Genomic DNA, 14274 nt, shown 5'->3' with positions numbered 1-14274 from the left:
CTGCAACTAACTTTCACTTGTTGAAAATACATGTATATTATATATAGCATCTAAATTTTCTTACATATATCCTTCTGATACAATGTTGGATACATATGATATGCTTCTAACTCTATTAATGAAAGTGTCCTAAAAGCTTTATTTCTGTAGACGAAATAAAACACCTCGGGCAAAAAGTGCACAATCTACGTGCCCAACTTCTAAACCAAGCACCACTGGAGTGCACACATCTTATGGTGATGGATGTGCGATTCTTGCAGATTACCGCGGATATAAATCAGTGACCGACACCTCATTTTGCGATGAACCTTCGGATATGCCTGCCTTCAACCTTGATGCTTTGCTGGAGTTTGAATCATAGTTCTGAAATCGTGAAATGTCTGGACCAAAATGAGTAGACATAAGAAACGGGGGCTCTGAAGGTACTTGCAGAGTTATGGTGGTGCTATTTAGCATCAGAACAACTGAAGGCATTGTTGGTCTGTTTGCTCCATTTTCTTGAACACACAGCAAGCCGATGTGAATGCATCTCAACATGTCTTGTCGGGAACCCGTATCAGCCCTCAGAACAGGATCTATCACATTTGCAGCTGTTCCATCGCGCCAATTTTTCCATGTCTGAAATTTGCATCTTTAGTTACATTTTATGTAGCATGATTAAAAGAAAGGTATGTGCTTTAATTTTTATATCCATACTTACAAAACTCAGGAGGTCCTCCGTGCTCTCCCCATTTTGGAAGCAATTATTTCTCTGACCACTAATGATCTCCAGGACCAACACTCCGAAGCTAAAGACATCTGATTTAACGGAAAACTGGCCGTGCATTGCATATTCAGGTGACATATATCCACTGCAAACATGTAGATTATAATAACTAACTTGTGTAACCAAGAATACGCAATCATGCAACTTTCCTAGTGCTATCAAATAAATACTTCTTTCTTAGGGTGTTTGTAGCATGATACATATATGTATAATACTTACTAGGTTCCAACAATCTTGCTGGTATTTCGTTGGGTTTCGTCCTGTCCGACTAATCTTGCCATGCCAAAGTCCGCAATTTTTGGGTTCATCTCTCCATCTAAAAGTACATTGCTGGCTTTGAGATCACGATGAATGATCCTGAGTCGAGAATCTTCGTGCAAGTACACAAGTCCCCTCGCAATACCGGCTATGATCTTGTAGCGTCTATCCCAATCCAAGTCTGACCGTTTGATTGGGTCTGTATGTCCATAAAATGTCATTAATATTTAAGTTCAAAACTGAGAGTAATTGTTTGAAACACAGAAATATAGTCATTATTAAGATGGGTAACCAATTTGCATAATGACGAAATTAAAAGCAAAATGTTACCGAATATGAACTGGTCTAGGCTCGCATTCTCAACGAATTCATATATTAGAAGTCTCTCAGTCCCTTCTGTGGAGAAGCCCAAGAGTCTAACCAGATTCCTATGTTGAAGCTTGGCCACTAACAAGACCTCATTCTTGAATTCTACATTGCCTTGTCCTGATTCTCTGGACAACCTTTTGACTGCTATTTCTTGACCGTTTTGAAGTCTCCCCTGAGATGAAAACAACATAATTAACCAAAATAAACAAACTAGAAAAGGCGTTTGTTCTTACATATTTGTTGTAAGACTAATTAGCTACCCAATAAACAGCTCCAAATCCACCTTGCCCCAACTTGTTAGCATCAGAGAAATCATTTGTGGCATCCCTAATTTTGCCAAAATCGAATTGCAGGGATTCAACATTGCTGATCTCATCAGTAGCTAATTAACCAAGTACAAGAAAGAATTATGTTAGTTCCTGAGTATATCAACAATGACAAAACGTGATACATGAAAAGTATGCATCTCACCCTCCTGTGGCTTCAGCTTTATCCTTCTCCACAGGTAGATGGCAGCACAAACACAAACCAGTAGAAACAGAGCAGTTGCAACGACGATGATGATAATATTTCGAGTAGTGTTATCATCTTTTTTTCCTGCAAAGTTCAGCCAGGAAACTTTTTACATCTTGTATATGTCTATAGTCACACATATAGACTTGTCAACTCCAATTGTCTGTAACTATAAAGTATAAACATCACCAGCCATCAGCCAAATGCTTATCATTATCACGTAACTTGTATTATTTGTAGGAAATAATCTTCCATAACAAAATTCCTCCTCTTACAATACGACGAACCATTAATAGGTTATTGTTACAATTGACTGATCCACACTCTGAAAAATAAATAATCCATTATGGAAAACCAAAGTTTATACTAATTAACATCTTCCAGTTGTTGAAGCAAGTTATCTTCTTAATTGGAAAGGCGGGCCAAAGTATGAAATTACCTGGTGGTGAAGGTGTGGGCGATGAAGGTGTGGACGGTGGTGGTGGCGGTGGCGGTGGCGCTAGTAATTGGAGTTCCCTCAGCCTAGTTTCATTGTAGAATGGATAAACCTCGTAACGAAGATTGCAGCTGGGTAGGAGGATTCTCACTCCTCTAGCAGAATCACAGCAACTTTCGACTTGGGAAGCTCGGATCAAGCAATTATCACAATTCTCGGCTGACAAATCCGGAGTACACTGCAGCAGGCCGTAGATTGTCAGAGAATTAGATGTATTCCTAAATCCTGCACCAACTTTCCGCACAGAGCTCCCGTTGGCCGCACGGTCCCGAAGATCATTCAGAAGGGTTCTCCGATCTTCTCTAAATGGGTCGGCATTAAGTACACTAAAACTATTTCTCAAGATAATCCCCGGATCATTGGTTTGAATTCCGTACAAGGGCTCGTTTGAGTACCGCAACGTACATAACTCATACCATACAATCGCCTGTCTTCGATTGGGGCACAACTGGACGAGACCAACGGCTGCGTTTTGGACACAAGTCCTGCACTGATCAAGGGTTTGATCGCCTCTGCAGAGGACAACAGCGTTGGCAGTGTCTGTATTTCGGCCCACGGATGCACTGTAGAATCCGGTGTCGTTGATGTTTGAGGCGAGAGAAGAGAGCAGGGAGTTAAGATTTGCGCTGTATGTGCTGTTACTTGTGTAATTCCCGTTGTTCAAACATTGATAGGGATTTTGGTCTTGGGCTATGGTGAAGCCTACAAGGTTTATGAGAAAAAGTAGCAGCAGCAGCAGCATCGATTGGTCCCAGCTTCCTGCACTACTCATGGCTGTGACTGGATTATCTCTCTTTCTCTGTGTCTGTTTTTCCTTGATTTTTCAGAGAGTAAGAAGAAATGGTGAGTTAGTTGGGTTTCTTTATAAGTTTCTTGCTACCACAAAGAACATGATTTAAGATTTGCAGCTGCTGATGTTTCATATTGGAATTCAGTGTGATGAGAGTTGACAGGGACAGAAGTACGTAGCCAGGTAAATAATTGAACAAGCATAGACAAGAGCGGGTAAGTGCATAGCATGAGTTGAAGTCTTTAGAATTGAAAAATAAAAAAGGAACTACTCTTCTCTTGGAGATAACCTTAAAAATATATAACTGTCTATTTAAATACTACACTAACTGCACTCTCTATTAACAAATAACATTCTCACTAATTAACAATTCAAAAATTATTTTACAAAGAGGTTGTTTGCCTAAGTTTATTAAAAACATCACTTAACTTGGTTCATCTTTTAAAAGTTGTAAGGTGACAAATTTTATTATAAAAATTAAATTATTGAAATATTTGGATAAAATAAAATGATGCAGCTCATATGTTAGTAGGGACAAATTTACAATTAATTTTTTTTTTTAATTTTGAAAATATAATTTTTTTAAAAATAAAAGAATTAAAATTTTATAAGTTTTCCGACATATTATAAAATGTCTTAAAAAATTTATACAACCTCAAAGTCTGAAAGAAAAAGTCACAACGCACACGAAACCATCTAGAAGCAAATAAATATCAAACCAAGGAATAAATAGGCTAAGCATCCATCATCTTCTCTCAAATAAAGGGAGAAATGGGAGAAAATCGTAATTTTGATCCCATACAATTAAGGATATTGTATCTTTAATTTCATAATTTAGGCACTTAATATGTTCGATTTCATAGGATAAAAAGTTATAATATTTTTTATTACACAGAATAAAAATTATAGCATATTTGGTCTCTTAGGATAAAAAATTATTACATTCTTAGCTTCAAATGCCACAATTTACTAGCCTATGAAACCAAATACGCTTAGCTTATAAATTGTGGGACAAAAAATACAATATCTTTTATTTTGTAAAATAAAAAATACAAATTTTCCATAGAAATAATGCAAATTACTGAAAGGCAAGAGGGAAAGAACAATAAACAGGTGACGCAGCTTTAACCCCACCCCACCTCCCGACAAGAAATTCATGGGAGATGGGTACGTGACATCTAAACCAAAGACTAATTTCACGGTGACTTTTCGCACCTACAATCCAACGTTTCCATTACATCATGAATGTGGCTGCCATGGAAACCAACAAGAAAAGAGACAAAGAGAGAGAGACGAGGAGAGTATTTAGAAAATTACTTTTTGCCTTTTTCCCCCCCTTTTATTTTATTATTATTATTTTTGGCCACCATGATATTATTATTTTTATTTTGTTAAACTGGTAATTATATAATTATATCAACATCATAATATATTGAGCAATATAACGATTCAATTAATACATCAATATAACTAAAAATAATAAAACAAATCATAATAAATTATGAGACTTCGTGCATTGCAATGACCTGCTTAATTCATAATAGTGAAAAGTAACATGGTAGGAAATATTAGCCCATATCAATCTTATCTAAATTAAGGTATATATTTATCATCAAATGATAAAATATATATATATTTATTATATAATTGATATATAGATTATCGAGATACGTACCACATTTGTAGAGATGAAGCGTTCACATAGTCCATTACGAAATAATTGGATGTGATAATTGACTATACTTTTCTTGATTGACTTGGGCATGGACTCCGGGTTCCATGATTTTCATTAAAGCACGAAAGATTGCATTAATACTCCTTCAAATATGGGTCCTATCAACCATCAATTATTCCACACCACATTTAATTATTTTTCTAATTCTATTTCTTTCTTATTCATCTTCCTCTTATTTTCATCCACTCCAAATAAATATTAATTGCACGACTGATTGGTCCAACCCATGACCCTACAACAATTGTCTACGAGGTTTCGCCTTAAAAACACATGTAAACATTTAATTTTCTTACATATATTTCCTGGTACAATATTAGATCATACATATGATCTGTATCGTACTGGTTAAAACTTGTTTGAATTTATTCGGATAATTTCAAATTTAAAGAATTTCAAAATTTTTAAATTTAAATTTGAAATATACTTTATTACATATTAATGGATTTTATATTCTTCAAATACAACGTCATTTGAAGTATTTTTCTCCAAATTATTTGAATAGATTTAAATTGGGATGAGGAATTTGAAGAAATGATGTGAAAGTTGCTTATTTTGTAAAAGGATAATTTACTTATTTATAATATTATAAGAGAATAAATTATATTATTAAATAAAAAATGTGTAAAATTGAAATTTTACATGACTGCCTTTTGACTATATTTACTCTACATTCAAATTAAATAAAAATTAAAAAGTGAGAAATTAACTTTTTAAGTTAAATTATATTCAACTTTGTAGTTGTGCTCGTTAGAAAGAGGCGATTAGGCTAAATTTATTGAAAAAGATCATGTAAGTTCATTCATCTTATAAAATATTTTTAAAAATTATAAAATATAAATTTTTTTAATTTAGAAGATTAAAATTTTAAAATATTTGAGTAAAACAAGATGATAGAACCTATAAGATGTTAATAACAATAAAATTATAATTAATTTAAAAAGAATAAAATAAATTGGGACTAATTTTTTTGATCAAAGAATTTATAAAGTCCTAACATAAAAGCTTTTGAGCTATAGAGACATGGACTATATTTGTAGTAATGGGATCAAGAGTTCACAAAACAGTCCATTATGAATAACTCGATGTGATTTTATTTAATTATTTATTATAGAAGTTAATTAATATATTTTTTTTTTCTTCATTGACTTGGGCATAGGCTCCAGAAGGACCAGAACACGTATTTGATTTAGATTGAATAAGACATGACTTCATAAGGACAAAAATTGGAAAATTCTTTAAACACCCGTCGCATCATCCATCAATTCAATAACATTGATGAGTACTCAAATATCACATCTGCAAAAGGACCGAAACACCCCTTATTAAGGGCATTACAGTCATTTCGCGGTCAGGATCCGCGTATATTGTAGCAGGCGGGTCGCGTGGGACCCGACTCGGATCGCGTACACCGACCGAAAACCCGGACAATCACCACCGTTCGATCAGAACGCGCACCGACGAGATAAGGCCACGTGGCCCAGTACTTACCGTACAACTGTGTATTATAAATAGACCCCGACACGCCATAAAGGAGGTAACTGATACGCATTAATTGAGACCGAACTCCTAGATCGAACATATTTCATTCGACCAACCTAACTTGAGCGTCGGAGGGTCATTGTCGGGGACGTGCCCGACGAGCTCACAGTTCGTGTTTTCATTCTCAGGGAACCCAAAATCTGGTCTTGGACGAATTGGCGCTTTGAGTGGAGATCGAATCACGAGATCGCATATTTCGACCCGGATCAAACATATTTAAATTAATTTACTAATTATATTTCTTTCTTAGTCAACTTTCCACCTTAGATTTATCGAAGACTTTTAAATTTATTACATATATTAATTGTCCAAGTCTACGAGGTTTTTCCCTAATTAAAGATAAACCTCAAAAAATCGTACGAGAATCAATGTTGTATGACTTGGGATTTAGACTTTGATCTCTTACACTATTACTTGGAAATCAAACTTTAACAAATTACTTAATAGTTTTTCTTTTAAGGACTATGCATGCCACTTATTTGAGTCCATATAATTTAACTTGTGATGTGTATACTATATCAAATATAATTTTGAGCCGATGAAAAATTATATACATAAATAATTTTATTTGAAATTGTGTTAATTGTTGAAAGAAATTGTAAGAAAATAAAATCATCCATCGCATATTGAATATTATAATTTTCTAAAATAAGAAATATTTAAACCCTATTCGTTTTACTAAGTTTCGATCACTATTATTTTTGTTTTGTCTAAAATGAAAGTAATAAACTACTATATTTTCAGTAAATTACAATCATCAATACCAAATATATATATATACATACACTTATATACAATAACGACCAATAATTATAAAAATCATATACTAATTATAAATGTTACATAATTAAATCTAATCAACAATTACTATTGAAGTAGAACGACAACTATTGCTAAAGTAGAATAACATCCTATACGTTAATAAAAATTATTATCGTGGATATAACTCAGAGAGTGAGATATTATTTTTGGACGAATGATGAGATTGGGGTTGGATTTCCGAAAGCATTGAAACATTTGAATCATGAGATTGAATGGATAAATAAAATGTAGGCTGAGATGGCATTGCCAGAGTTAAGGAAGAGCTACTGAGCATACGAAGAACAGAACCCATGGTTGGCCTGTCGGATGCATTCTCTTGAACACAGAGTAAACCAATGTGAATGCACCTTAACACCTCATTCATGGAACCCGAACCAGACCTCAAGAATAGGTCCACCACATTTCCAGCTGTTCCTTCACGCCAATTTTTCCACACCTGTAAGCGTAACAATTGCCCATCTCAAATCCATGGAATTGCTTATTAGTTTATGTATAATATTGGCTCCAACTATTCTCTTTTTTCCTGAATTTTCTTACTTACAAAGCTCAAGAAAGTCTCCCCACTTCGGAAACAATGGTTCTTTTGCCCACTAATAATTTCGAGAACTAGCACTTCGAAGCTAAACACATCTGACTTAACAGAAAATTGCCCGTGCATTGCATATTCTGGTGCCATATATCCACTGAAATATGAAAATTATAAAAATATGTAAACGTGGAATTATAATTATGTATGATATATCTGTAAAGCAATTAAGAATAATGACAAAGCGTTAGGAGTTTATACATGAGTTGATGATGTTATTACAATATACTTACTAGGTTCCAACAATTCTGTTAGTGTTTCCTTGAGTTTCATCGTTTCGTGATAACCTGGTCATGCCAAAATCTGCAATCTTGGGGTTCATGTCTCCATCTAAAAGAACATTACTTGCTTTGAGATCTCGATGAATGATCCTAATTCGAGAATCTTCATGTAAGTAAAGAATTCCCCGGGCAATACCCTCTATGATCTTGTAGCGTCTTTCCCAATCTAAACGTGAACATTTGATCGGGTCTGTGTATCCAGTTAAGAAGACACACAGATATATATATATATATATATATGTCATTTCTACTATTTCAAAAAAAAGTAATGTCTATAAAGGTGCTTAATCATTACTAGAATGGATGCCAATTCATGCAATAAATGATGTTTGATGAAATTAAATAATAAACATTACCAAATATGAACTGGTCCAGACTTGCATTTTGAACGAATTCATATATTAGAAGCCTCTCAGTTCCTTCTAGAGAGAAGCCCAAGAGCCTAACCAGATTCCTGTGTTGAAGCCTGACCACCAACAAGACCTCATTCTTGAATTCTATATTACCTTGTCCTGAACTTTTAGACAGTCTTTTGACTGCTATTTTTTGCCCGGTTAAAAATTTGCCCTGAAATCAAAACAACATAATTAATCAAATTAACTAAACTATTAATTGTGTTCGACATCATATGTTCATTGAAAGAATAACATATTTAAATAATTACCCAGTAAACAACCCCAAATCCACCTTTGCCCAACTTATTAGCATCAGAGAAATCATTTGTTGCCGCTCTGATTTTGCCAAATTCATATTGCAGGGATTCAACCGTGCTGATCTCATCAATAGATAATTCATTTAGTAAAAGAATTAAAGAATATTATTTAATTAGTTGGGCTAAAATAAAAACCACGATAAAATAATCCATGAGAAATGTATATGTTACCCTCCAGGAGTTCATGTGGCTTCCGCTTTATTCTTTTACTCAAGTAGATGGCAGCACAAGCGGCAAGCGTCCCAGATACAGCAACTGCAACAGTGATGATGATAATATTTCGAGTTTTATTACCACCTTCTGTTCCTACAAAATTTTGCCAGATCAGGAAATTGCTAAATGTGTTGTGTATGTAGAATGTCTACATTCACATAAGTAGACATGGAAACTCCAATCTCCTTTGTTTTTTTTTTCTTTGTGCGAGGATGCATGTGTTTGTTAGTTTAACTGTTCGTACAATTAATGGATATGTATATTACACCCACTTATTGCCGTCTGTTTTTTTTATAATAAAATTTGGATATGAGACTAAAAGTGTTAAGTTTTTCAATTTTGCGATATTTTGAAAATCTTGTAAGTTATATGACAAAATGTGTTGATCTTTTTAATTTTAAAATTATTTTAAAATTTTATAAAGTAAGTGATTAAAAGTGTTGACCTCCTATCTCACGGGGATTAAATTTATTCATGTACCTTGTCTTATTTATAAGCATTGATCTTTTGGACAAATTATAACTTCCCTTGAGATTTGATATAACTGGACAGACAGACTTGTTCAATTTTCTTGCTTCAAAAAGGGAGTGAGAAACACGAGTCCCTCTCCCTCTCCCTCTCCCTCTCTCTCTTTTCACACACACAGAAATTGACACATTCCTTGAACAATTAGGTGTCTCTCTCTCTCTCCCTCTCCCTCTCCCTCTCTTCACACACTTTTTTTTTTTTTTGAAAATATTATTGTTTGAGTTAGATGTAAATTTAAAATTTTAGAAATTTATCTTTGGAAACTTATTATTAAACAAATAAGAAAAAAGAAAGAGTAACAGACAAAAAGTAATAGCTAAGACTCCAACCATATTCAATCTTGTTTTGGTATAAGTTGAGTAAGATGCAGTAAGCATTTCTCAAAATTAGGAAGGAATAAAGAGAATTAATTATAAATACTTATTGTGTGCAAGTTAGAGCAATTAACAAGCTTTTAGCTTTGACTCTGACCCTCAAATCTTATCAACAAATATAATGGCTAAGAGAAAATAATGAAAATTATAACTTTCCCCTTATCTTTTCTATTTCACGATATATTTTAATTACTACTATCTGTTTCATGGTAATTAAATAAATTGCAGAGTGATATGTTGAAATTGTCAAAAACGCGTAAACTCCAGCCTGTCCTCCTCCTCTTTCACTCCTGTCACATTCAGACACTATTGTTACGGACCATATCAAACAATGACTTGGAAGTCAATTACCCATTTTGAGTTCAATTACATTTTATTTATTTGTCCGATTGAATTTGCTTTAGGTAGGGAGTTGCATTTTTTTGACTAACTTGGCATTTTAAATATACAGAAAATTTAGGTGTCATCATCTTAAATATTAATCGTGTTGTTTATTTGTAACTGATATCATTAATTGTGTTGTGTGGATTTAGTAGTAATCTTGTTGATTATTAATATTCCTACCAGCTATCCCTGTATAAATCTAACTGCTTCCGTTGAAATTCTGTCCAAATTAATGGTTTTTTTTTTTTTGCAAGAAAATTAGCAAGGGTGGAGGTGGAGAAACGGATTTATTCAAAGCAAATATCAAGGGGTTCTTAATGTACCTTGAAGCAAGCAACTTGTTCTTTGCATCATCTTCCAATTTTTCTGTCTCAAACTTGATTACCTCTACTTGCAGCAGCGTAATTCCATAGAATCTAGTAATGATGAGTTCTCAAAGAATGCTGCTGGCCTTAGTTCTCCTCATTCTAGCAAACCTCTTGCACTTGGTCCAATCCCAAACTTCCTGCCTCAACAATGGCAATTACACGAGTAACAGCACATACAAGGCTAATCTTGACGCTGTCCTCTCCTCTCTTCCCACAAATGTCGATAGCAACGGTTTCTACAACGCCTCCGTTGGCCAGAATCCGGATAGGGTCAACGCAGTCGTGCTCTGCAGAGGAGATATTCAGCTTGATACCTGTCGGGAATGTGTGCGAAATGCCACTGCGGAGCTTCGAACATCTTGCCCGAATCAAAAACAGGCGATTAACTGGCAGGAACTTTGCATGCTGCGATACTCAAATGAAGCATTAGTTGGAATCCTGGCCACTGGCCCGGGCTGGTATTTGTGGAATATGCAGAACGCGACGAGTCCAGACCGGTTTAAGCAGGACTTAAGAACTCTGCTAGACAGTCTACGGGGAGAAGCGGCTTACGGTGGTCCTCTGAGGAAGGTGGCGGCTAGAAACATAAGTGGCCCTGATTTTCAGACAATTTTTGGACTAGTACAGTGCACCCCGGATTTGTCGCCAGACGATTGCAGTAGTTGCTTGATTGGTGCTACTGCAGAGATACCAATATGTTGTGACGGGAAGAAAGGGGGTAGAGTGCTCAGGCCCAGCTGCACTCTTCGTTTTGAGAGTGATCCCTTCTACAATGGGACTAGGCTTCAAGAACTAGCGCGGCAGCCTGAACCACCAGTGATGTCACCACCTGGACCAGGTAATCATATACAGCTATCTTAATTCTCAGGGAGATGGTCGGTAAAGTTGTTCTTGATAATATATGTGTGCTTCACATGAATAAGAGCCTGGTTCAAAATCATGTCTCTTCTCCTAACCAGGAGAGCTAGTTTTCTATTTTTCATAATTGCCAAAAAAAATCAAAGTTAATTCCATTTAATTTTGGACTGACTCGAGGGAGTGAAATGCGAGAATAAGATGAGTATACCTCTTGATGACAAGCACTATATCAGACATAAAAAGGAAATCAGATTTTCCTTTGATGATAGCATCATAAGCAACAAGATCCCTGGGTTTTTGCAGGAACGCCTGGTGGTAATACAACACAAGCGGTTAAGGATGGTGGTAATAGTAATACAACAACTGTTATTATTATTGTTGTTGTTTCAGTTGTTGCGAGCGTGATATTAGCTGCTTCTATTTGGATCTTCTTAAAAAAGAGAAAAACGCAGAAACCAAGAGAAGATCCTGAGAGTAAGTTCTGATCTCCTTTAAAGTGCATATTTTAAAATCTTTTGTTTCTAGTGGAGATTCAGGCTGAATTGTTCTCTTTCACTTGGTGCAGCTGTCGACGACATTAGCACTCCTGAATCTTTACAGTTTGCCTTTGGCACAATTAGAGATGCAACAAATAATTTCTCAGACAATAACAAGTTAGGACAAGGTGGATTCGGGACAGTTTATAAGGTAATGCAATGTCATTGGTATCTAAGAACGAAAGCTGATATCTAAAACCAAAGCTAAAGATAAGTATATTTGTATATGTTGTGATTTATTATCAGGGAAAACTTCCAAATGCTCAAGAAATAGCTGTCAAAAGATTATCCAGGAATTCAGGACAGGGAGATTTGGAATTTAAGACTGAGGTCCTATTACTTGCCAGGCTTCAGCACAGAAATCTGGTTAGACTCTTGGGTTTTTGCCTAGAAGGAGAAGAGAAGGTTCTCGTGTATGAATTCGTTCAGAATGCAAGCCTCGATCTCTTTATATTCGGTAATATTCTTAAAGTATATAATACATCTCATTACAGATTGATTAATCAATTTAACTATGACTTGAGATCTGACTTTGACATCATTTTAATTGCAACATGTAGACCCGATAAAAAAATCGTATCTAGATTGGGAAAGACGATACAAGATCATAGGGGGTATTGCTAGGGGAATTCTTTACTTGCACGAAGACTCTCGGCTCAGGATCATTCACCGTGACCTCAAAGCTAGTAACGTACTTTTAGATGGAGATATGAATCCGAAAATTGCAGACTTCGGCATGGCAAGGTTATTTGGACACGATGAAACTCAAGGAAACACTAGCAGAATCGTCGGAACCTAGTAAGCATTTTTATACGTATTTTTCAATACTCGACAGATAAATCTATACAATTTATTATAATCATTCTTAGTTAATTGATTATATAATCTGCATAATGTAGTGGATATATGGCACCAGAATATGCAATGCATGGGCAGTTTTCTGTTAAGTCAGATGTGTTCAGTTTTGGAGTACTTGTTCTGGAAATAATCAGCGGTCAGAAGAACAATTGTTTTCGAAATGGGGAGAATGTGGAGGACCTCTTGAGCTTCGTAAGTATGAAAATTGTACATAAATTAATACTAGGGATTACAAACTTGAAATCTGAAATGCCAAATTGTTACAGGCATGGACAAATTGGAGAGAAGGAACAGCTGCAAATGTGGTGGATCCATTCTTGAGGTCTGGTGCAGGCTCCATGCAGGAGATGCTGAGGTGCATTCACATTGGTTTGCTCTGTGTTCAAGAGAATGCATCAGATAGGCCGACGATGGCTTCTGTTGTGCTCATGCTCAATAGTTTTTCCTTAACTCTGGGAGTGCCTTCTGAACCTGCATTTTATGCTCCCAGTAGCTATGATTCAGATGTCTCACTCCTCCAAGAGAACAATTCAAGAAACCATGACCACAACTCAACTCAATCCGATCGTTCATCCAGAAATGATGCCTCAATCACTGAGTTTCATCCCCGATGATAACTGAGACCATAGATTTATTTGATGTATCTAGTTTCTTATCGGACAATCAAATGTTGCACATTTGCTAAAGTTGAAAAATACCAAGGATTGATCCAAATATGTCCATTCATATAACTATTGCTTTTCAACATTTTTCATGTGGTAACAAAGATTGGCTTTTCATTTTAGGATTAAAGGCAATTTTCGTCCCTTAATATCAGACCATTCTCGTTTTAATCCTTTAAGTTACTAAGGTTCCATTTTGATCTCGTAAAATTGAAAAAATCTCAATTTTGGTACAAATTTGATCAGAAAGTCGAGTCACTCGCCAGAAAAAGTCACATGCCAGGCATGTGACTTTTTAAATTGGGGCTTACAGTGTGATTGACCGAAAATTAGTATTAGTATTGATAACATATATATTACAAGGGATTTTATTACGACAGTACCATAGTTATTATTAATACTATTCACAAAGAAATTAAGTGGTAATTTTGCATTATTGTCACAAAGAAATTAAGGTGCAAAATTAACTCATTATGTTAGACAATTTTATCTTTTTTTTAAAAAAATAATTTTTTTATTAAATTCTTTTATCTTTATAGCAAATTATAGTACTTCGTTATATATGTACTTCCTTGGTAATAAGTTATTTGATAAGTTTTGTAAAATTCATCTTTTCCTTAAAAAAA

General features: G+C 35.0%; 3 protein-coding genes across 3 annotated transcripts; 1 reads left to right on the top strand and 2 right to left on the bottom strand.

Moving 5' to 3' along the window:
* Positions 1–17: 17 nt before the first annotated feature.
* LOC105175426 (cysteine-rich receptor-like protein kinase 6) lies at positions 18–3392 on the bottom strand. The gene is made up of 7 exons (XM_020698319.2): positions 2346–3392; positions 1865–1990; positions 1654–1775; positions 1355–1565; positions 986–1223; positions 701–851; positions 18–618 (listed from the first exon to the last, which is right to left on the bottom strand). Exons 1-7 carry the CDS (start codon positions 3172–3174, stop codon positions 262–264), a joined length of 2034 nt encoding a protein of 677 aa, XP_020553978.1. The 5' UTR covers positions 3175–3392; the 3' UTR covers positions 18–261.
* A 3910-nt stretch (positions 3393–7302) lies between these two features.
* Positions 7303–9985, bottom strand: LOC110013014 (cysteine-rich receptor-like protein kinase 44). Its single transcript, XM_088876538.1, has 7 exons — positions 9938–9985; positions 9041–9228; positions 8820–8943; positions 8512–8722; positions 8108–8345; positions 7830–7971; positions 7303–7724 (listed from the first exon to the last, which is right to left on the bottom strand). The coding sequence occupies exons 1-7, from the start codon at positions 9983–9985 to the stop codon at positions 7398–7400; spliced, it is 1278 nt and encodes a 425-aa protein (XP_088732664.1). The 3' UTR covers positions 7303–7397.
* Positions 9986–10458: 473 nt separating this feature from the next.
* On the top strand, positions 10459–13700 carry LOC148784900 (cysteine-rich receptor-like protein kinase 26). Its single transcript, XM_088876054.1, has 8 exons — positions 10459–10685; positions 10764–11572; positions 11896–12066; positions 12158–12279; positions 12375–12585; positions 12689–12926; positions 13028–13178; positions 13253–13700. Exons 2-8 carry the CDS (start codon positions 10789–10791, stop codon positions 13598–13600), a joined length of 2025 nt encoding a protein of 674 aa, XP_088732180.1. The 5' UTR covers positions 10459–10685; positions 10764–10788; the 3' UTR covers positions 13601–13700.
* The last annotated feature ends 574 nt before the right edge of the window (positions 13701–14274 follow it).

Source organism: Sesamum indicum, linkage group LG12 (genome assembly GCF_026168435.1).
Source record: "Sesamum indicum cultivar Baizhima isolate 11 linkage group LG12, ASM2616843v1, whole genome shotgun sequence".
In the NCBI taxonomy this organism is placed as follows: domain Eukaryota; kingdom Viridiplantae; phylum Streptophyta; class Magnoliopsida; order Lamiales; family Pedaliaceae; genus Sesamum; species Sesamum indicum.
This window is presented reverse-complemented; position numbering and strand designations above follow the sequence as displayed.

Excerpts from the sequence above, each read along its gene's own strand:
- LOC105175426 (XM_020698319.2), bottom strand. The coding sequence starts at position 3,174 with ATGAGTAGTGCAGGAAGCTGGGACCAATCGATGCTGCTGCTGCTGCTA. Across the intron at positions 1,224-1,354 it reads CCTAGACCAGTTCATATTCG|ACCCAATCAAACGGTCAGAC; the intron begins GTAACATTTTGC and ends ATGGACATACAG. Across the intron at positions 619-700 it reads CGGAGGACCTCCTGAGTTTT|ACATGGAAAAATTGGCGCGA; the intron begins GTAAGTATGGAT and ends TGCAAATTTCAG.
- LOC110013014 (XM_088876538.1), bottom strand. The coding sequence starts at position 9,985 with ATGCTTACTGCATCTTACTCAACTTATACCAAAACAAGATTGAATATG. Across the intron at positions 9,229-9,937 it reads CCAAAACAAGATTGAATATG|ACATTCTACATACACAACAC; the intron begins GTTGGAGTCTTA and ends ATGTGAATGTAG. Across the intron at positions 7,972-8,107 it reads AACAGAATTGTTGGAACCTA|TGGATATATGGCACCAGAAT; the intron begins GTAAGTATATTG and ends TTCATATTTCAG.
- LOC148784900 (XM_088876054.1), top strand. The coding sequence starts at position 10,789 with ATGATGAGTTCTCAAAGAATGCTGCTGGCCTTAGTTCTCCTCATTCTA. Across the intron at positions 11,573-11,895 it reads GATGTCACCACCTGGACCAG|GAACGCCTGGTGGTAATACA; the intron begins GTAATCATATAC and ends GGGTTTTTGCAG. Across the intron at positions 12,586-12,688 it reads CCTCGATCTCTTTATATTCG|ACCCGATAAAAAAATCGTAT; the intron begins GTAATATTCTTA and ends TGCAACATGTAG.